The sequence below is a fragment of the Panthera pardus genome, unplaced genomic scaffold (assembly GCF_024362965.1).
Source record: "Panthera pardus isolate Hobbes unplaced genomic scaffold, ASM2436296v1 HiC_scaffold_1, whole genome shotgun sequence".
NCBI lineage: Eukaryota > Metazoa > Chordata > Mammalia > Carnivora > Felidae > Panthera > Panthera pardus.
Genome location: NW_026526654.1, coordinates 12,731,124 through 12,754,684, shown reverse-complemented (window position 1 = coordinate 12,754,684; position 23,561 = coordinate 12,731,124). Strand labels below are relative to the sequence as shown.

General features: G+C 39.0%; 1 protein-coding gene across 3 annotated transcripts in view; it reads left to right on the top strand.

Moving 5' to 3' along the window:
* The window catches only part of MYO16 (myosin XVI), a 609,969-nt gene that overhangs the window by 296,141 nt on the left and 290,267 nt on the right, over window positions 1-23,561 (top strand). For all 3 annotated transcript variants that reach the window (XM_053889237.1, XM_053889213.1, XM_053889198.1), the window contains exons 11-13: window positions 1,042-1,152; window positions 10,105-10,170; window positions 19,498-19,625. In XM_053889237.1, coding sequence (XP_053745212.1) covers window positions 1,042-1,152; window positions 10,105-10,170; window positions 19,498-19,625 — 305 coding nt within the window. The remainder of the gene's footprint in view (window positions 1-1,041; window positions 1,153-10,104; window positions 10,171-19,497; window positions 19,626-23,561) is intronic.

The window sequence follows — 23,561 nt, the reverse complement described above, 5'->3', positions numbered from 1 at the left end:
GACATAAGAAAACCAAAGCTGTCATAGTAGATTGAGTGTCTAGTTTGCACAACATTATCTTGTGTATGTAAAATTAAACATTGTCCATTCGTGGGGCACCTGGGTGGCTCAGTCACTTGAGGGTCTGACTCTTGATCTCGGCTCAGGTCGCGATCTCACAGTCCTGAGATCAAGCCCTGTGCTGGGCTTCCCACTGAGTGTGGAGCTTGCTCGGGATTCTCTCTCTCTCTGCCTCTCCGCTGTTCACACAGGCCCCTTGTCCCTATCTCTTAAAGTAAATAAATAAACATTACAAAAAAAAATTGTCCATTCTTAACTCGTAAATGATAGATTTACATTTAATCCAAATTCAAATTCATCTCTTTTTTAATTGAAATGTTTCCCAGGTGTTTTTTGTTTTTTTTTTAACTCTGTCACTTTCCATGAAATAGAATAGGGAGGCATTTTTTTCTTGATGGCAGAATTATCTTAATCTCACAGCTACTTTCCTTGTAAGTGTAATGTTGAAAAGAATAAAGATCCCAAGCCAAGATTCTGGAGTCTTCTTTCAAAATCTGGCCTCCTCCTACATGCATGCAGAAAGTAAATTCCAGGCACACTGCTTCCTTCACCACGCCAACAAGGGTTATATGAAAATTTTTGCTTTAGCTTTGGAAAACGCTGCAAATATGTGAGCTTTTCAGCTGCTTGTCTTACAGAGGACTCAGGTGTCTACATTTAAAATCAACATGCTGAAATAATTTTGACAGACTAATGCCTTTGCGGGACGTAAGGTTAACACGGGGGGTGTTCGTATCAGTGCGTGTGTGTGAGCGTGCATGCACACTCACGGGCACAGGACCGAAATTCTCATCTGAATACGTTTCTCTGTGGCTGTTGAATTTTTTGTTCCTTGGAAGTGAACCATTTCATCTTTTAATAGCGGTTTCAGGCTCACGTGGCCTTTAAACCTTTGACATGTAATTGAAACTGGGACATCCAGCTGTGAAGAAAGTTGATTGGAAAGCAATTAGAATTGATCTCACTTATGTTTTTCCCCAGGTCAAGCTGATGCCTCCTGCTCCCAGTGATGACCTAGCAACTCTCAGTGAGCTGACTGATGGCAGCCTGCTTTATGAAATTCAGAAGCGCTTTGGGAACAATCAGATATATGTAAGTGCCCTTGAAATTGCCTTTTGCACTGCCTTTGTCTTGCTGCCAGTGTTTACCCTTCAGTGCTGCAGATATTACAGGTAAAGGGCTTAGTGTTGTCTCTGGGCATGCTGACAGCTTAAGGTGGATTTCTCGGAGTTCGGGTTCATTCTGATTGAGTTCCAAGGCAGGTTCAGCAGAGATCCAAATTTCAGAGTTGTTAAGTGAAAGGTAATACCCTGTGGGTAGACAGCTTTCCGGTTGTCACGTTTGCTGTGGAAGAAGATCTTGCTAGAAACAGAAGGATCTTCAAGTCACTTATCAAAATGCTGTTTGTTTCCTGTGTTCTACATAGCCTGCCCGATCTGGAAAAGAAAGCTGAGGAAGTAGAGTTGACTCCTCAGGTCAGTGTGCGTGAAAAGAGAAACTATTGTCCCTCTCAGTTATCAGGAAACGCTTTGTCTGTAAAGTAAATACTTTATACGCCCATCGCTGATAACAGGATATGAATATATGACACAGTTGACAAACGGCATGGAGAATTAATTTGCTGTGGTTCTGCCCTGGTTTATATGTGTTATTTCTTCCAATGCACAGAACAATTTAGACCCCATGTAATCTCAGTCTCTGGCTCTGTCCGACTCTCTCTGTCCTTGAATTTGTTATGTTCAACTCATAGCAATTCAATCAGAATGTCTGTAGGGAAATCTGATTATGCCCATATCTGCTATCCCTTTTTGATAACCCCCTTTTTCTCCTGGTCTACCGAGAAATTGATTAAGTAATTTTCATGTAAATGTGAAGCCTGAGATTTCCTTACCAGTCATAAATAGCCAGGTGCTGATTAACCTACGCAAATTCAGCACAGCCTCTTAACGCTTGGATGAATTGGCCGCCTCTGCAAATACACGTAAAATTAAATGTTTCTATCAAAATGAAGGGAATTACGTCATTGGCATAAAGTGGGGAAACCTGATGACCTTGGCCCCTGTTACTCTTGTGATTTGTGTATTGTTGTTATTCTGTTCCCTCACCTTTTCTAGCATTGTGCTGATTTCTTCTCTTCTACCACAACTTCCTCCTTTTGACTTCTTAATTATATTGCCAGAAGACCATTGCTTGAACTGTTTTGGATTTCTGTGTTTCCTTCATGCTTCTCAAGTGCCTCTGTCTCCCCGATACCCACTTAGTCTACTTCTTGGCGGTCACCGTTCTCATCAAGTCCACTGTCCTCTCTTCCCCAACCGCCTCCCAGCCGTCCAGAGACAAACTTGTTCCCTCTCCACCTGACCTCACAAGGAGCTAGAGTAATTTTTGTAATGAACCAGTGTAATCTTGAAACCCCCGTTCTTTGACTTCTCTGTGGCTTCTCGTTTTTCATGGGAGGACAGCCACAATCTTCATTCACGATCCGGCCCCCGGACACTAAGCGTTGATGCTCTCGGCCTCCGGCAGCTGCCTTCCTGTCTACACCAGGGTTTTTCTCAGCCTGTTTTGCTTTCCCCTAAGTTTCTCTTTCTACCCCATGAAATAAACACTTAGCTTCACAAACTCCCCCTCAAAAGTTCTTCAGTCTTCAAGGAAACCTCCCCAGATAAAGTTGTGATGGATCTTTCTTGTGACTGCTTGTGATTTTATACCTTACCGGTCCCTTGTTTGATCTTTGGGTGCTGTTCGGGGCTCTGGCTCAGTGAGAATAGGACCCATGCTGATTTTACTTACCGTGAGGCCTGGTCAAGCACTTTACAATCGCAAGTGACAGGTATTTCCTGCTGTTTATCAGCTCCTCCCGACACGGGACCCTCTTCTTAGACTCTCTCTGCTCACTGGGTTTCTCTTTCTCTCTGGACCATCAGAATTAATATTCCCTGCTTTGTTCAAGCTCACATAAAATATAAATTTGCCACCGTGTGAGACGTGATTTTCTTCCTTTCCATACCTGAAATATTGAAGAGCTAAATCGTCTGGGATCAATTTTGTGATGAGTGCTCTAAGTTATGTTATTGGAACTCTCCTTTAATGGGTAGACAAGCAATTTCAACATTATTGATTGAATAATAACAAGTGATTTTCAAAGTATCCTGTGAACCATTGGGTGTATGAGCTTTTTATTACCGTTCTGCAGGGAGAGTAAGCATTTAGAACCTCTTCTGGCAATTTGATGGTTTCATTTCCTTCTGTTGAATCTGAAAAGAATCCAGGCTTGTGCTTTGTATGTCTTTGTCTTTTCCAATGTCACATTTACAGGAACTCATTTTTATTACGTTTTACAAAAGTATCAGTCCATGATGAATTGGAAATGGAAGTTTCCTTGCCACAAATACAGAAACCCTGGTTTCAGCGGATGTTGTATTCAGAGTTGGTCATGTGACCTCCCCCCCCCCGCACACCCCCCCACCACGCTCCCTGCATGCCTCCCTCCTCCCTGCCCCTTTTATTCCTCCCCCAGCTTTCAGCCCAAAGTGCCTAGTTTCGGTGTTGGTACTAGTCTTTCTTCCATGTCCCAAGTCACGTTTTCAATGCAAATCTTAGCAACCTTCCTTTCAAAATATATGCAGAATGGACCCCCACTGCTACCACTGGCCCATCAGTGCCAACATAACACATGTCAGCAGAATTAATTGTTTAACCAGGAGTTTCCTCTTTTTGCTGTAGTCTGACTGGTTATATAAGGTGATCTTTCAAAACAATCTGTAGGTTTCTCTTTTCTTTTTTCTTTCTTTCTTTCTTTCTTTCTTTCTTTCTTTCTTTCTTTCTTTCTCTCTCTCTCTCTCTCTTTCTTTCTTTCTTTCTTTCTTTCTTTCTTTCTTTTTCTCTTTCTTTGTCTTTTGTGTGTGTGTGTGTGTGTGTGAATGTGTGTGCCAAAACCCAGGAGCAAACGTAACTGACTCTTTTAACTAAGTGCATAGCATTCCATTTGGATATCAGATTGGGAAGTTTCCATATAGCCCGTAGCAGTAGGACGTGCCCAAACCACCAAACAAAATTAATTGCAAGAGATGAGGTGTTTGCTTGCTAGGAAATGCAGAGAATAAAGGCATTTCATTCTCTGAATGATTACGGTCAACTGGAACAGAGAGAATAGACTGTGCAATCATATTTCTTTGTGGATGGCAGATAAACATGGAAGAAATATTCTCTTTATTCTTTTTATAAACACACTGGTAGGACTCAAGACTCATAATGAAAGAACCCCACAAAATAAACACAGGCTCCTATAATATCTGGTTAGCCAGGTAGGCGGCCTGGCTCACCTGAGCCACTGACTGAACATTCCCCTCTAGGCAACCCCGTGGGATGTAGCAGGTTTTTTTTTGTTAAGAGCAGCTCAAGAGGCTAGCTTGTGTCAGAAGTTGAAGTCTGTCTAGCTTGGAGAACATTGGAAATTCTGTAGACAGACTCGTTTTCCCCAAGCTGGCACTGCCCCCTAGCCTATATCTGAAGCCTCACCCACCATATGCAGTACCTACCGTGTCGTTCCATGTCCCTCCATTCAATCTATTATAGACCCTTGTGAACACTTAATAGAAGTGACCTATTTATTTTTTTATTATTTTAATGTTTTATTTATTTTTGAGACAGACAGAGACAGAGCATGAGCCAGGGGAAGGGCAGAGAGAGAGGGAGACACAGAATCTGAAGCAGGAACCAGACTCTGAGCTGTCAGCACAGAGCCCGACGCGGGACTCGAACCCACAAACCGTGAGATCATGACCTGAGCCGAAGTTGGACGCTTATCCAACTGAGCCACTCAGGTGCACTAGAAGTGAGCTATTAAAAAAAAAAAAGTAAGGGACACCTGTGTGGCTCAGTAGGTTGAGCATCCGACTCTCGATTTCAGCTCAGGCCGTGATCCCAAGGTTATGGGATCAAGCCCCTGTTGGGCTCTGTGCTGAGCCTGGACCCTGCTTTAGATTCTCTCTTCTCTTCTCCCTCTGCCCCTCTCCCCTGCTCACATTCTTTCTCTTAAAAAAAAAAGTGATATTTTAGAAAGGTGAGGTAAAGGAAATCTGTAGGTTTCTAAATTAAAAAAACCATTTTATAACGTTCCCTTCCATCAACAGAGCCTCTTGAGAATATGGCATAGGTTTATACAAGCTCATACTCTGGGAATCTATCGCTGACATTCAGATCACATTTTTCTGAACAATGTTTTTGTTTATCACAAAATATATTTGCAAAGGCAGTCTCAAATGCTTTCAATAATCAGACCAAAGTAAAAATTATATATCAATAGAAAAATGCAACTTAGAAGTGTTTTGATTTTTTTTTAGTTCCTCATTTTTCCTTCCCTAGCACATTTCCCAATTCTCCCTCGATCTCTTATTCTTCATTTTTCTGAGCAATTTTCAGATACTTCACTGTAAAGCTTCCCCTTTGGGGCAATCACTTCCCTTTTCTTTTCTCCTGTACGTGGCTGTAACACAGTGGCCAAGCCTTCTAAGTCAATGTTGGATTGCATCACAGCACGTAGAGAGAATAGGGCACAACTTGTGACGGGTGTATGGCATCATGAATTTTCAGCTGGTGAACAGGCTCAAGTAACCAGCAGCTTCATAAAGAAATGAAATATAAGCAGCACCTTCCCCAGTTGACCCTTATCATTAAAAAGGTTTTAGTGTGTATCGGGGCTCCTGGGTGGCTCAGTTGGTTAAGCGTCTGACATCGGCTCAAGTCATGATCTCACGGTTTGTGAGTTCAAGCCCCGCGTCGGGCTCTGTGCTGACAGCTTGGAGCCTGGAGCCTGCTTCAGATTCTGTGTCTCCCTCTCTCTCTCTTCCCCTCCCCCGCTCACGCTCTGTCTCTCTCTCTCTCTCAAGAGTAAATAAACATTAAAAAAATTAAAAAAAAAAGATTTCGGCGTATATGTAGCTACAGATTCATTTTGTATTTTTTTTCTCTCTTTCTCTAAAGGGAATCATCCGGGGTGTTCTCTTCTGCCTCTGTCAATTTCATTCATTGTTATATTTCCGATAATCATCTATCTTGTTGCTGGCAGCAATAGCTACCCATTTTTCTGTAAAATAAGCTGCTGTATGAATATATCCTAATTTATGTATTTACTCTACGGTTGAGGAACCCTTGAGTTGTCTCCGCTTTTTGGTTTCGAAATATACCATTACAATTATGTGACTTGGGTGGATCATACTGTTAGAAACCATCCTGATGCCCTTTTTTGGCAACGTGCGAATATGAGTACGTATTTCTGTGGGGGCCATGTAGAGCTTTGTTTGCAGGGCATTAACCCAGCACGGGAATGGCAGCATCACAGGGACATTCAGCCTCGTAGACACACCCAAATACTTTTTCAGAGTGCTTACCCACCACACAGCTCAGGATTCCACACCCTGCCCACCCACAGCATACTCAGTCTTATCTGTTGTACTGTTAGTTTTTACGGATTCCGGCCATCTTGGCAGGTGTCTGCTATCTCATTGTGGTTTGAGCTCACGTCTTCCCACTCTCTGATGATGGTGACCTGTAGGTGTGTGTTGCTCACTTGGCCATTTTGGCTCAGGACATGACCGTTCAGTTATACTGGCATTTAAAAATGAATAGATCGTGTTACTTTTTCTTATCAATATGTAGGGATTTGTATACATTCAGAATATTCTTTCTTTGTTAGATGTACATGTTGTGAGCATTTTCTCCCAGTTGGCGGCTTCCATTTTCGTCTGCGTATAAGTCTGTAGAATAGGTGTGTAGAATAGAAGTTTGCAATTTTCACAAAATTCTTTACGTTGAGTGTTTTTTGTGTCCCACTTAAGAAAATTTGGCCTTGGTCATAAAATTTGGCTGAGGCTAGTTTCCTGTATTTCTTATGGCAGTTTGATTGTTTTAACTTTAACATTTAAGGTATGTTACTAGGGTGGAAGTGATTTCACAGTGGTGCAAGAGAAGTGTCCAGAGTAGTGTTTCCCCACTGCCATAACAAGATGACCATGGGGAGGAGAATCCATATTCTGTTGTATGGATGGATCCATTTGTGTCTAAACCAGGACTGAAAGATCTTAATCACTATGGCAGTATGATAGATCTTAACACATGGAATTCTTCTATATATCATGGAAGGTTAATATTCCTCTTTTGGTTGTGTTTCATTTCTCTGGAACATTTTTAAATTTTTGGTGTAGAACTCTTGACCCTTTATATTATCTGTTTCTGGGCATTTTTCAAGTTTTGATGCTATAATGCTATAATAAATGTTATTTTCTTATTGAAAATAAGGGAATTTCATTTTCTTATTGTTTATGACAAATATGGAGATATAATTCAATTGTAATATGCATATTTTATCTGCCAATCTTGCTAAATTCATATGTAAACATGGATTTATATGGAGATTCTTTGGGATTTTCAGCACATACCGTTATATGGTATGTAGATAATGGCTTTTATTTTTTTCTTTTAAATCTTGATAGCGTCCTTACTTTCTTTTCTTATTTTATTTCATCGGATGGTACTCTTAATAGAAAGATGACTGGAAGTGACAACATTAGGCATCCCTACCTCGTTTTGGATCCCAGGGCAAAGCTTTCAATGTTTTATCATTAAGCACGTTGTTTGCAGTAACCCTGCCATAGATCTAGTTGAATGTTATTTGATTAACTTCCTTATATTAATACTTTTCAAAGTTATTATTATTTTCAGGCAGGAGTGGGCATCGAATACTATTAAATGTTTTCTGACATTTATTGAGATGATCATATGGCTTTTATTCTTTACTCTTTAGTATTGGAAAATTTTTTTTAGTATGTATTATTTTTTAAGAAAGAGACAGAGAATAAGCAGGGGAGGGTCAGAGAGAGAGGGAGACACAGAATCTGAAGCAGGCTCCAGGCTCCAAGCTGTCAGCACAGAGCCCGATGCAAGGCTCAAACTCAGACTGTGAGATCATGACCCGAGCTGAATTCAGCTGCCCAACTGACTGAGCCACCCAGGCATCCCTACTCTTTAGCATTATAAATTGTAACAGTTGGTTTTCTAATATGAAGCCAACCTTGCATTACTAGAATAAAGCCTACTTGGTTGAAACAGATTATCTGCTGAATGTATTACTGGATTTAAATTGTCAATATTTTGTTCACGATTTTTGCACGTACTTAACGAAAGAGAGAAACCTATAACTTTTCTTTCTTTGAATATACGAGTTAGGCGTGTAATACCAAGTCTATGTAGGCCTCTTAAAATGTAACGGCGTTCCTTTTCTGTTATATTCTAAAATAATTTGTGTAACATTTATCTTGTTCATTGATGTTGGGAAGAATTCACCAGTGAAGTTTAAATTTTCTTGGTGCAAAGGTTTCTTAGAGATTCAAAGTTCTTTTTCAGAAAAACAAAGTCGTGAGACATTCTGTATCTTCTTGTGTTCGTTTTGGTAAGATGGTGGATTGTTGTCACATTATCACATTATCTAAATATCCAGCCACAGTGACTAAAGTATGATTCCTAATATCTCTTCATCTGTTTTCGTGTCTATACTGTCTGTAGTAATGTCATATTTTGGATACTACTAGCTTATGCATTTTCTCTTGTTTCCAAAGTCTTGTTAGGGTACTCACCATTTCATTACATTGTTCAAAAGGCCACCTTCTGACTTTTGTTTCTATTCTTTTAATTTCTACTGTTATACTGATTATTTATTTCTGTATAATTTGATGTGATCGGATGTGCTCCTTGAAAAGGACAATTAGATCGTTAATTACCAGCTTTTCTTCTTTTCTAGCATTATAAATATCATATCAGGCAATAATTTCCATACTAAATATACCTTCAGTTGCATCTCACAAATTAGGAGATAACCAAAATATTTTCTCATTTTCATTGTAGCTCCTTTTTAGGCTCATAGGTTATTTGCAGATGTATTGTATAATTCCTAGACATTTTGTAATTTTCTAGATATCGGTTGATAATCTCTGTCTTATTTCTGCCATAATCACACTCTGTGTGATTCAAGTCCTTTAAATACAATGGAACTGGTCTGTGATCAATTTCAAAGAATGTATATTCTGCAGTTGTTTGCTAACAGTGTTGTGTATAAGTCAGTCAATGTGGTAATTATTTCAACATTCTGTCTGCTTATTCCATGAGTTACTAAACCAAATTGTTACAAATCCCCACTACTGTGTTGAATTTTTCTCCTTCCAGCTGTTTTTGCTTCATGCATTTTGTGCTAAATTTTAGTCTCATAGAAATTTTAAATTGCCATATATTCCTGATTGGTTTAACATGTTATCATTGTGCAATGTCCCTTTTCATCACTTTTATTTTTTTTTTTTCATGAATTGAGTATTGCTAAATCACATTTTTGTTATTATTGTTTGCAGGTGTATCTTGTTTTATCTTTTTACTTTCTAATTTTCTTAATCTATATATTTAAAGTACTTTAATCCAGTTCATAATCTTTGTCGTTTAATTAGAGTATTCAGTAGTTTTGCATTTGATGTAATTACTGATGTTTTGGGGTTTAAATCTGTCATTTTATTATTTGGTTTCTATTTATTCCATCTGTTCTTTGTGCCTTTATATCTCATTACTTGTCCTTTTTTAATCGCAAAAGTATTTATATTTGCTTTTTTGTACTTTAAATTTGCGTTATGCATCTTATTATTGTTCTGCAGCAGCATAGAACTCATTACTTTATTACCTTCAGCATTTTTTGCCATGTGTTTTAATGTTATATTTTTTATTCACTCTGATTCTCACAAAGCCCCTTTAAGAAAAGAAATTCTTAGAATCCAGTTATTTGAGTTGTTATGTGGTCGGTGGAACAAGCCTATCAATTTTATTTTATTTGAATTATATTTTTGTGTTTCTTTATTTACAAACTCTCCATAGGATCACAAAATGTTAAAATACGGCTTTTATTTGTTCTCTGTATTTTGCACAATGATTAAAAAATTCTATAATTTTTAATTTTAAGTGTCCTATTTATATAGTCCACTGACCACTTGTATCCTTTTCTTTTAACAGACTTTTATTGGAGACATCCTCTTGCTTGTTAACCCATTCAAAGAGCTTCCAATTTATTCCACCATGGTGAGTATAAAATTTTGGATGCCATTTAATAATGTAGGGTAACACCCACTAGACGTACCTATCCGTATCAAATGATCGATTGAGAAGAAACCTGCAAACAATAAGTAAAGTCAGAAACTTCTCAGAAAATTCTAAACTGAATATTTGCATAATAGTGACTTTAATTTGTCCTGAGACAAAAATGGAACGGGATGTTATTTTTATCAAAAGATTCCTTTGCACTTATAATGTGTAATTTTCCTATAATTGTAGTCACTAGACAGACTTCTAAAATTAAATAATGCGTTACTCTGTTTTCCATTCCTTCCTGACTAATTCAAGGTCAGTTGGTGTAAAGTATTTATTTTAACATCATGACCTCTTTCAAAAAAGTTCTATGATGTTATAGAACCATGAGAATAAGAAATGATATTATTGCATATATACATTTTTTCCAAATGACTTTCCACTTTAAATTATGAGACTTTCAAAATTAAAAGAGCAATTGCTTTTGGAAAATTATTCCAGGCAACTGAAAACACAGTATGATTTTTGAGTAGTAAGAGATCAAAAATATCATTGTGCAAGCTCTCTCTCTCTCTCTCTCTTTTGTTCACAAGGCTGTTTCCAGTTAAAGCAGAATCCCTCGTAGGGAGCAGGAACATAACAAACAGGAGAGAGGAGTAGACACAGGTTCTTGAAACAGGGACATGCTCAGAGAAGTTGGAGAGGGAGGTGGCAAGAGGAAGTGTGGAGAAGAGGGAGAGGGAGAGGGGAAGGGATAGAGACATCACCTTCTTGAAGCTCCCAAGGAATCATTGAAGAATTCTTACAGAAACACCTCCTGAGAAAGAGTGCACCCTAACTACTCCAACCTCCACCCTTCTTCCCAAAGTCCCTTCCACTGTTGCTTTGAAACCACTGCCCCTTGCCTACTGTCCTTATTCCACTCGGCCCAATCCCAGCCGTAGCCCTGGGCAGTCTGATAGCCCAGGACAAGAGGGATCAGCAGTTCTGCCAGAGGAGTAACATTAACCTGTGATTATTAGATAGACATATGGACTACTCATATTTTTATTTCTTTTGATGTCATTTTTTAGTAATTTTGTTTTTCAAGGATTCTGTTTCTTACATTTAATCTTCAAAAGTTTTTGGCACATAATTATTCATGATCCTATTTTTTTAATGTGTGTAGAATGTGAGTGATTTACTTTCATTCCATATGTTGGTAATTTGGGCCTTCTCTGACTTTGTAAAATCCATTTGCTAGGAATTTATTGATTGTATTACTCTTTTCAAAGAAAAGCATCTCTTGACTTTTAATTTTTTTCTAGTGTATATTTATTCTCTATATAATTGATTTCTGCTTCTTTATTTTTGTTGTCTCCTTCTTTCTAAGTTCTTGGAGTTTAATTTGGATAGTTGTTTTAAGTTATAACATTATATTTTGAATTTTTGCCTTTTATAAGTATTTGGGGCTTTTTATTTTGCCTTACACAAGCTTTACAGAATTCTTCATCTTTGGTATTTCATAAGTTCATTATTATTCAATTTAAGAGAGAGAGAGAGAGAGAGAGAACCCCTGCTATTTAAACTTGACACTTAGTGTGTTGTTCCTGGCTTATATTTATGTTTTTACATTTGATCTTAGACTCAGTAAGAATCTTCTGGTGAGACAAAAGCTAGTTTTAACTAATTGAATAAAATATATACATATAGGGGCGCCTGGGTGGCTCAGTTGGTTAAGCATCCGACTTCAGCTCAGGTCACGATCTCGCACTCCGTGAGTTCGAGCCCCGCGTCGGGCTCTGGGCTGATGGCGCAGAGCCTGGAGCCTGTTTCCGATTCTGTGTCTCCCTCTCTCTCTGCCCCTCCCCCATTCATGCTCTGTCTCTCTCTGTCTCAAAAATAAAAAATAAAAAAACGTTTAAAAAAATTAAAAAATATATATATATATACATATATATATTTTATTTAAATGCTTCTATAGACCTAGAGGTCAAATTGTAAGTATTAGGGAAAATTTAACATAATAAATTATTTTAGTATGGCATTACTTATCATGTTATAATATATAGTGTATCTCAAATGAAACAAACCTGTGACTTTGTGGTTTGTTTGTTTTTAGGGTGTTAATAGTGTGGCAGTTTTACACCTTCAAATATCATGCTGTATTTTCAGTTCTTTCAGAAATACACATTAATAGAGAAAGGAGAGACACATCAAGAAACATATTTCTATATTGTTGTAGGAACAAGATATGATATATTGAGATTTTTGCAGGAACAGTTCATTAAAACTTAAAATGGTGAATGCAACATATAACTTGTATGTATTATCCTTTATATCTATCATTTCCAACAGACGCTGGCATAGAAAGTAAGAGGAAAATAAATATATTTAGGTAAAATATGCACTGATAAAAAGCTTGAGGAAAAAATAAAGAGAAGGGCATCTGTTGGAGACACAGGTTTTTAATTTGTGGGCCTAGGAGGATGCATAACAAAAAAGAACATGAAAGAAAAGAAAAATTTTTGAGGAAAAACCAGATTCAGGTGAATATGTGAAGTTTTTGGAGGTTAAATTGAAATAATGTTGAGATTTGACATCGGATGCAAGACTAGGAATAATTCACATGAGTATTTCATTTTGTAAGATTTCTAAGACTCACACCACATTTAAGAATGGGGTGGAGGGGCACCTGGGTGGCTCAGTTGGTTAAGCAACTCTTGATTTTGGCTCAGGTTATGACCTCATGGTTTGTGAGTTTGAGCCCCGTGGCAAGCTCTCTGACCGTGCGGAACCTGCTTGGGATTCTCTCTTTCCCTCCCTCTCTGATCCTCCCCTGCTTGTGCTCTCTCCCTCTCTCTCAAAATGATAAACATTTTTAAAAAGGAATGAAGTAGAAAAATAATAGAAGGCAATGAAGAAGGAGGAGAGTTAAAGGGGGAGGAGGAACAGGAGGGAGGAGGGATGGAGAGACAACAGTGACGAGACAGATGGCGGCCACTAAAGAACCAGATCTAACACATTGTCGAGGTAGTAATCAGAAAGGATGAACATCTTGGTGTTTGTATCATTGCGGAAACCAGCGAACAAGTGAACGTCCTGAGGGGGAACACGTCAGCAACAGATACACAATTATCCCCTCAAGCAACAACATCAGGCTTTTCTCAGGTATTCCTCACCATTACCTTTACCATGGACTTCATAAACCAAAGATCTACCACCTGGACATCTCCCATGTACGAAATGATGACACCATTCCAGATAAACTACCTGGAGATTATCTCTCAAAATTATGGTTTTGCATACACAAGGGCACAAAAATGATTGTACCCGTTTTCTTTTCAGCTGCTACTGGCAGTGAGATTAAGCTGTCCCACTGTGTAAAGTGACATTAGTGTGGGATGCCTGGCTTGGGGCTTCATTAGCTTTCAGATTCTGATTACCGTTGGTCTCCTAATATTCCCATTGCATGTTCGAGTTTGGCGCGGAGCTGGAGGGACTGAGCAGAGCTCATTGCCTCTGGACGAGTGGGGCTGGAAAGAGACCTGGTGCTGTCTAGGGCTCATCACGTGGCAGGCCTGCTGCAAAAGTCATCACATATGTCGTCACATAATCACAAAAGGCAACGCAATCAGTATAAGAATTATTATTTCCATTTGGAGGTGATAAAAGCCTCATGTGGATTTAGCAAATTTTCGAAAGACTTCCACGATGGTAGGGACAGAATTTAAATCCACGTCACCTAACCCCAGAGCAAAATGCGTGACAGACTCTTCTCTCAGCACAAATGCCAAGCCCTCAGGCAATTTTTTAATTATTATATGTGCTCCTTTGTAAAACACCTTTTTTTCAGAATATGTCATCTATATATAGATATGTAGACAATGAGTAGGTAACCCACTCACACAAGTAGAGTGACCTATTCATACCATACTGTGACGCCGAGAGCCCCTGTGAGTCACGCTGTTGACGTCAGGAAGGTTCCACGGGTTATGGGATCCGGACATCTGGGGGGCCTGGGCCTGGCCCTTTCATCTGCTGTGGGACTGCGTGGTTGGCTTCAAACATCTGAATGGGGCAGGATTCTGCAGTCTCCCAGCAGTTTATTGAGAGGGGTCGTGTGTGGTGGAAAGAGGGAGGGAAGCTTCTTTAAAAAAGAAAGACCTTATTTATTGGAACTAGAGAGTCCAGCACAGGGAGGTACCCATGAGTGAGGCTGACGTGATGCCATGTCCCCCATGAGCTACAACAGAGCACTTAAAATTTCCGCCGACCAGAATCCTCTGGTTTCCAGATGATGCAGACGGGGAGAGAATGAGGTGAAGCGGAGAGAGAAGGCACGCGCAAAAGAGAGTGGCTGACGCTGATGATATTTGCTGGACCACATGAGAATACACAATAATGTTAATAATGCTAAAGGCAATGGTAGCCAATCTAAAGGTTACATGGCTTGTCAGAAAACGAGAACCGTGTCAGTGAAAATCTTCAAGCTTCACTAGGAAAAAATAGAATTAATTATTATCTATTTAATATTATTATTAAATTATTGGTATTATTATTATTGACATTATTATTTTGTACTGACATTACATATAAAGCATAGAATCAGCATCAAGCTAAGTCTTACCAGGTGGTAGCGGTGGAGTATTCTACAATGTAAACTCTAACACTGCATGGAAAGGAGAAGGCTTATAAGAAAAGAGATCTGAGAAAGGTTATTAGTTAATCATGAAAAAACTTAGATACCCAAGATCCATTACGCCTTTAATGCCTGGTAAAACTTTGCCTAAATAGAAGATGTGACACTAAGTAGTTTGAAGAAATGGCGTAGGAGTCATATATGCTCCTGGCTCTCTTCTGTCTGGCCTTGTTTGTAACATTTAATGAAATTCTCAGCAAGATTTTACAGATTGAGTTTGGAAGCATTCTGTTAGAGTTTGATCAAGCCAATGTTGGACTTGGGATGTGAAATGGTGTTAGTACAAATGTTCAAAAAGAACAGATATTTGTCCTACAAGAAAACACAGCTAGGCTAATACTCCCTGGTCAGTTTATGAGTTTTAGTGTATACATCGCTATCATCAACTATTTTGATAGCCATTTGAAATTCTGGAATAACCAAAAATACAAAAATTTCAAAACTGTTTCAAATAAAGAAGTCGTATTTGTTCAAATGCTCTCCTGAGATTGGGATGCAGCTATAAAGAAGTGGTAAGAACACATCGTGCCTTGGTTTAACTGTAACATTTATTTTCTGTGCAGTACAGAAAATAAAGCTATGTTTTAATTATATGGTGTCTTAGATCAGATGGTGTGGTGTGCTATCAACAGAGGCAAATTCCTTTTCATGAGCAATGACAACCACTTCCCTGAAACTATTATCCTTTCATCTAATCTTTATACGTAAACACATATAATCACCCCCTCTTATCTGAGCTTTCACTTTCCATGGTCTCACTTACCCACGGTCAGCCAGGGACTGATCTTCCTTCTAATGTAGCATCAGAAAGTCAGTAGTGGCCTTGGGCGCCTGGGTGGCTCAGTCGGTTGGGCGTCCGACTTGGGCTCAGGTCACGATCTCGCAGTTCCTGGGTTCGAGCCCCACGTCGGGCTCTGTGCTGACAGCTCAGAGGTTGGAGCCTGCTTCCCATTCTGTGTCTCCCTCTCTCTCTGCTCCTCCCCCACTCATGCTCTGTCTCTCTCTCTTTCTCCTTCAAAAGTAAATAAAAACATATTAAAAAATTAAAAAAAAAAAAAAGAAAGTCAGTAGTGGCCTGATGCTACATCACGTGCCTGCGATACTCACTGCAGTTTGTCTCATCACATAGGCATTTGATCATCTCTCATCATCCCAAGAAGAAGCGTGAGTACAAGAAGTTATTTTGAGAGAGGGACCATACCCATACAACATTTATTTATTTATTTATTTATTTATTTATTTATTTATTTATTTAAAATTTTTAAATGTTTATTTATTTTGAGAGAGAGAGAGAGCAGGAGTGGGAGAGGGGCAGAGAGGGAGACACAGAACCCAGAACAGGCTCCAGGCTCTGAGATGTCAGCACAGAGCCCGACACGGGGCTTGAACCCACAAACTGCAAGATCATGACCTCAGTCAAACTTGGAAGCTTAACTGACTGAGCTATCCAGGCGCCCACCAACTTTTATTATAGCATATTGTTATAAGTGTTCCATTTCATTCTTAGTTGTTGTTGGTAATCTTACTGTGCCTAATTTATACATTAAACCTTATCATAGTTCTGTCCATAGAGGAAAAAAAAAAGTGTATATAGGGTTTGGTATTCTCTGTGGTTTTTGGTGTCCCCTGGGGGTCCTGGAACATATAACTGGTGGATAAGGGGGGTCCTACTGTACACAGGCAAGAAAAAACTGCATATACCATTTTTTTCTGTTTCATTTTTCATTTTTTATTTTTTTCATTATTTTCTGTTTTAATTCATTCAGAGGACATACAAACCATCAAACCATATCCATTTACCAAAAAAAAAAGAAAGGAAGAAAGAAAGAAAGAAAATTTTCATTAGCCACTGTGCTTTCAAAAATATTTTATATTGATAGTTTTAGACCTAGATAATTTATTCTCAATGTCCTATAGTATTTTATCATATTAAAAACACAATCACTTATATTCATCCATTAAACCCTATACCAATTTTTAATTATTGCCATGTTTTCTGCTTTTACAAAGAGTGCTAACAACTGTTTTGTGTGTGCTTTTTTGCTGACGTGCAAGAGTTTCTTCAGAGAGATTCACGGTCAAGCCTACCTTCTTCAGTTTAGAAGTTGTTGCTAAATCACTGTTCCAGTTAGCAACAACAACCCTCAGTACTGCAGATGCATTTTTCTAGTGCTGGCGAAAACTTCCTTTTGAAACCAACCCCACCGCTAATTAGACATGTGACCTTGCACCAGTCGCTAACTTCTTTGCTTCAGTTTCCTCACCTGTAAAAAGGGAGAGGATTCTCATACCCCACTTGTAATTTCTACAAGAATTAGATGAATAAGTATGAAGTGCTTAGTAGAACAGTAGCAAGCACACATCAAGTGTAAGCCATTATTACTGTTATTATTATGATTATTGTTTTGAATGTTTATTTATTTATTTGGGGGGGGGGTGAGAAGATAGAGGGAGAGGGAGTTCCAAGCAGGTTCTGCTAAGGTGTCAGTACAGAGCCCAAAGCAGGGCTCGAATTCACAACTGAGAGATAGTGACCTGAGCCAAAATCAAGAGTTGGAGGCTTAACTGACTGAGACACTTAGACACCCCTATTATTATTATTATTATTATTATTATTACTGTGCCATTGATAAAGTTACCAGTATTTTGTATCTATTACCCTGCTGTTTGAAATGAGATTTCCTTGGATAACAGAGTTACTCATCTTTTCTCATGTTTATTAGTTATTCTCTTCTGTTCATATTCTTTGTCCAATTTTCAATTTTATTTCCAGTTTTTCTTTGTAGGCATATATTTGTAGGAGTCATTTATAAGACATGGATAATATATGGATTCTATGCACAGCTTAATCTCCTCTCTGTCTTTGACTTTTATCATCATTACTGTATGTTTGATGTTTGTGGTAGAAAAGCAGTTGTCACATGTACTGTTGTGATATTAAGTCATCCTTCCCATTATAATTTGTATTTGGGAACTGTATTTACTTATTCCAAAATCATGACAGTATTATTCTCTTTACTTGTGTAAATGTTTTATGTTTTGCTGTTTATATTTGGGACTTAAATGCATTTGGAATTCATGTTTACATATCACATGAGCTAGAGATCAGTGTTTTTTTTCCTTTACTAATATCGGTTTTTTGAACACTATCCTATATGACTGATGCATGAAACAGCCCATTTTGTGCCCCAAATCCCCACCCATGTGTAGGGCTTGGGTTGAGTTCTCTAGTCTGTTCCACTGATCTCTTTTTCTGGTCTCTGCACCCGAACCAGAGTGTTTACAGATTTTGGGTTTTTTGGAGTTTTTATTGAGATATAGTACTCATGGATTTATAAGTGTCCAGATGGATACATTTTCATGAGCCCTCAGATCCAGAACATTTCTGGCTCTCCCGAAGCCACACTCTCACTCTTCTGCAATCACTAGTAGCTTGCCAAGGGCATGTGACTTCTTAACAGTGTAGATTAGTTCCACCTGTTTTTATACTTTATCATCGAGAGTGTTCTCTCTGTGTCTGATAGATTGCACTCAACATCATGTTTGTGCGATTCATCCAATTATTTCTTAGAGCTGTAGATCATTTAGTCCATTTAAAAAAATTATTTCCCTTATGGTTTTAAATAACTTCAAACATATGAAAAATTTGCAGATAAATAGCACAAACAACTTTTTCTCCCCAACCATTTTCAAATGATTTGCTGGCATGGGGTCCCATCAACCTTGAGTATATGCCTTGTGCATTTCCAAACATTGTGCAAACCAAGGCATTCACCTGTGTAACCCGCATACCACCATTGGAATCGGGAAATTGCTCCTGATGCAGTGTGACCATCGAGTCAGGGTGCCTCATTCAGGTCTTTCCCATCACCACATAATGCCCACAGAGTCCAAGACCCAGGCCACCATCACAGGACAGGCACACTGAGCCTCTAGGCCCTTTTGTCTTGTCTGGATTCATCCCTCTATCTTCTCCTGAACTTCCCAACCTTGATATCCTTGAGGCTACAGGGAAGTTACTTTGTAAAAAAATAAATAAAAAAAAAATAAGTATGCTATTTCTTCATAGCTCAGACACCTCCCTGTCATTTAATGATTAATTCTAATGTAGCAGAATTTACTAGAAACTCAAAAGGACTAAAAACACTGGAACCATGGCAATCCTCATCAATCACTGTGTCACTGAAATTAAGTTAATTTTTGTTTTTCTGAGAAATTTGTAGATTCTTCTGTGTTTCAACTGCAACTGCTTTCTATTCGGATTAAAAACCCTTTCTATCTTATGTTATGGAAATGAAATGTCGCCGAGAGACATTGCATTTGATGTAAATTAGCCCAGGTTCAGCTTACTCCGTGGGTGTCTATTAAACTGGATTTGTGTCAGTTGCTCTGCTTAAGGACAGCAGAATAATTTCAAGCCTGTGAACCAAGTAATTCAGGATCAAGGATATGCCCCTGTTTTATCATGGTGAACCCTTAAAACGTGCTGAAAGAGCATAATTTCCCAGACGTTTTGTAGTTACAAATGAGATTCAAAAATAGACTGTGTCACATTTGTGTATTGGAAAGAAGTCCACTGTGTCCTGAGGTAGACGAGCTGGAGCCTTCTCACAGACATCTGTGTCCCACACATTTTGCAGGTCTCCCAGCTTTATCTTAGCAGCTCAGGGCAGCCCTGCTCCTCCCTGCCGCCTCACATCTTCTCCTGTGCAGAAAGGGCCTTCCACCAGCTTTTCCAGGAGCAGCGGTCCCAGTGCTTCATTCTCAGGTGAGTGCACCCCGCGCCTGGCCGAATGGATGCTCGGCGTCATGCTGGAGGCTTGGCGGTCAAGCTGTCCTCATTTCTCGTGGTTTCTGTTTATTTACTTCCTCGGCACCCGGCAGTCCAGTATGTCTTGGCAATAAGTACATTTGACTCGTTACAAAGGAGAGACCTTGTTGTTATTAGAAATAGCCCCAAGTGTGGCTGAATCAATACCAACAAACTTAACCTGAAACTCAATTCATTTGGAAGATTTACTACTTAGAACCAGAGTGTTTTTGCTTTCAGGCCTTAGAAACCCTGGGGAAGGAAAGGCACCTGCTGTAAGCAAACCATGGTTCACAAAATGTGGTGCTGCTCAAATACAAAACACAAATTATTACCTTACAAATGTGGGCTTTCCCACATTTGGGAAAAGCATATGGGTATTTATGTTTGCTTGTATTTTACCCAAAGTATATACCCGGAAGTATTTTATACTGAAACATAATGGTAGCATTAGCTCATAAATTACCAGATGCTCATGACAGTAATTTACATCAGAGCAAAAATTCTTCCCCCCACTCCTCCATACACACAAGTACCACAAGAAGTAGAGAGTAGAGGTGAAATGTGATTATGTACTGATAAATGATTAAAAATTATTTAGGTATTAAAACAAGATCTGCATTGAGAATTATATTTCTTTTTAAAAATTTTTTAACCTTTATTTATTTTTGAGAGTGAGAGAGACAGAGTGTGAGTGGGGGAGGAACAGAGAGAGAGGGAGACACAGAATCGGAAGCAGGCTCCAGGCTCTGAGCTGTCAGCACAGAGCCCGATGCAGGGCTCAAACTCATGAACCTTGAGATCATGACCTGAGCCAAAGTCGGTTGCTCAACTGACTGAGCTGCCCAGGTGTCCCAAGAAATACGTTTCTTATTAGGAGAAAATTCTACCAGAGGGGACTTCTGTAACCTTCATGGCTTTGCGTGAGTTATAATCAGTAGTGTTGACTGGAAACAAATGTGTGGGTAAAGCTTTCCATAACTCCTCAAAGTGAAATGGAAGTGAGTAAAGATGGACAACTGCATAGAACCCAAAAGACACCTAAATACTTAAATAAGCACTTATTTATATACTTTTACATTATCACTTTGGTCAAAAGTTCAGTGGAGTGTATGATTGGTGGTTGCAAACTTCAATGTTCTGATTTTCAAAGTAGCATGCAAGTAGTTTTTTCACACTTGTGCTGAAGTGTCCCCAGATGGGAGGGGCACCGGCAGCAGGGGAGGCCTCCGCCATCCTCCAATCAAGCAACTCTATTTTTATCTGCTCTGTTGGGTTTTCTAGTGTAACTTTGATGAAAAGGGGAACACTTTTAAAAACCCATTAGATTATGGGGAGTATATAATAGTGTGGGCAGTAGTAACAACTGATACGTATTGAGAACATAGTGCCAGACCTCCATTGGGTACTTTCCATGTATCGCCTTACCCATAGCTTTAGCATCACTATTTTATGGGTCAGGTGACTGTGTATTATAAGAAGTAACTAGTCTAGGGCCTCGTGATCAGTAAATAGTGAATCTGGGATGTGAGCCCAATAGTGTGAATTAGTAAATGGTGATTAATTAGTCTAGGGTCCAGTGGATGCTGTATGTGGGATGTGAGCCCATAGTCTGGCTTCTGGGCATGAACGAAGCTTCCCCACTTTCCCAGCCAGACACCAGTGCGTGGCTTGCCCCCTGCAGCCTGCTCAAGGAGGCTTCTGACAGCCCACCTAGCCTTCCCTAAAATACCGGGCACAAATCCGTGGGTTTTCCTAAGTTCTTATTGAATCTGCTTAATTCTTTTGAAACGCATAGGTCTTAGTGAAGCTCTGAGGAGCCAAAGAATCATATCCTTAGGGAGTCTGCCTGCTACAGATTTCATAATATCTAGCAAATTCTTTTAGTAAAGAAACCCGTTTATCGTTTTTTTAATATGAAATTTATTGTCAAATTGGTTTCCATACAACACCCAGTGCTCATCCCAAAAGGTGCCCTTCTCAATAAAAACCCATTTATCTTTAACCCAGTGCTTTCTACATGAATTTCCTCATGGGATTGCTTTTCCAGTTGGACTTGCTAATATTCTGCAGAATTAGTATTTCTTTGGGACATTTTTATTTATTTATTTATTTTTATTTTTTATTTATTTTTTAAAAAAAATTTCTAGCGTTTATTTATTTCTGAGACAGAGAGAGAGAGAGAGAGACAGAGCATGAGCAGGCGAGGGGCAGAGAGAGAGAGGGAGACACAGAATCTGAAACAGGCTCCAGGCTCTGAGCTGTCTGCACAGAGCCCGACACGGGGCTCGAACTCACGGACTGCAAGATCATGACCTGAGCCGAAGTCGGATGCTTAACCGACTGAGCCACCCAGGTGCCCCTCTTTGGGACATTTTTAAAGGCTAATAATGCCATGTGTATTTCAGTCTTTCTGAAAAAACTTTTTTTCCTCGTTCAGGTTTTTTTCTTTTTTAATGTTTGTTTGGTTATTTATTTATTTATTTTTCAGAGAGAGAGAGAGAGAGAGCAGAGGAGGGGCAGACAGGGAGGGAGAGAGAGAATCCCAAGCAGGGTCCACCATGGTCAATGCAGGGCTCAAGCTCATGAACCATGAGATCATGACCTGAGCCAAAATCAAAAGTTGGACACACAACCAACGGAGCCACCCAGGCACTCCTGTTCAGGTTTTAAGAAGTGAAGAACAAATGTGTGATCACAGGGACTTACTATTTTAGTCATCTTCTTCTTTCAGGATTGATGTTTTTATATGGCTTCTCTACCTCCTTGATTGTCTTGACTACGATAAAGGCTTTCTGCATTTATTATACTAATTCATTAAAATTAGTAAGTTTAGAACTCAACTAAATACATTGTTTAGAAGAGCAGGGAAGCACTATGAATAATAGCCAAATTATGGAAAGAGCCCAAATGTCCATCAACTGATGAATGAATAAAGATGTGGCATACACACACACACACACACACACACACACACACACACACACACAATGGAATACTACTCAGCAATGAAAAAGAATGAAATGTTGCCCTTTGCAACATCTTGGATAGAACTGGAGAGTATTAGGCTAAGTGAAATAAGTCAGCTGGAGAAAGACAGATATCACATGATTTCAGTCATATGTGGAGTTTGAGAAACCTAACAGAAGACCATAGGGAAAGGGAAGGAAAAATAAGATGCAAACAGAGAGGAAGACAAACCATTAGAGACCCTTAAATACAGAGAACAAGCAGGGTTGGTGTGGGTGGAAGGGTTGGCGGGGTGGGGAAAATGGGTGATGGGAATTGAGGAGGGCACTTGTTGGGATGAGCACTGGGTGTTGTATGTAAGTGATGAATCATGAGAATCTACTCCTGAAGCCAAGACTACACTGTATGTTAGCTAACTTGACAATAAATTAAAAAAGAAAGAAAAGATCACAGCCAAGAGTCTATTGTGTCTCATAACCAGCATTTACAAAGGATAATTTAAGATTTGGAGATTAAAATGCAAATATTCCTGGAATACATGTCCTATAACTTAGGACTAGAGCAGGAATTTCTAACTTTTATTTTCAAATTTCAATTTTATTTTTCACTTGATTGATAATTATAAGCCTCTCTAGCACACAAAGCTTCATCTTGAGAAACAGTTTTTAATAATTTTCAGATCTTTGTCGTGGGTTATAACTGAGAGTCTGGTGTTCACCATAATCAATCTTATCTTCAATTTTCTGAAGTCTTGATAGATGGTTTTAATTAATTATCAGAGCACATGTGACAAAAATCCATTATCCTAACAGTGTGTTGAGCAAATCCAAATTAATGTTATAAGCTGAACATAGAAGTAACTTGTGAAGTTAGCAGAATAAGGTCTGCCTCTGTCATGTGCTGGTTTTGCAGACAAGGCTGTTC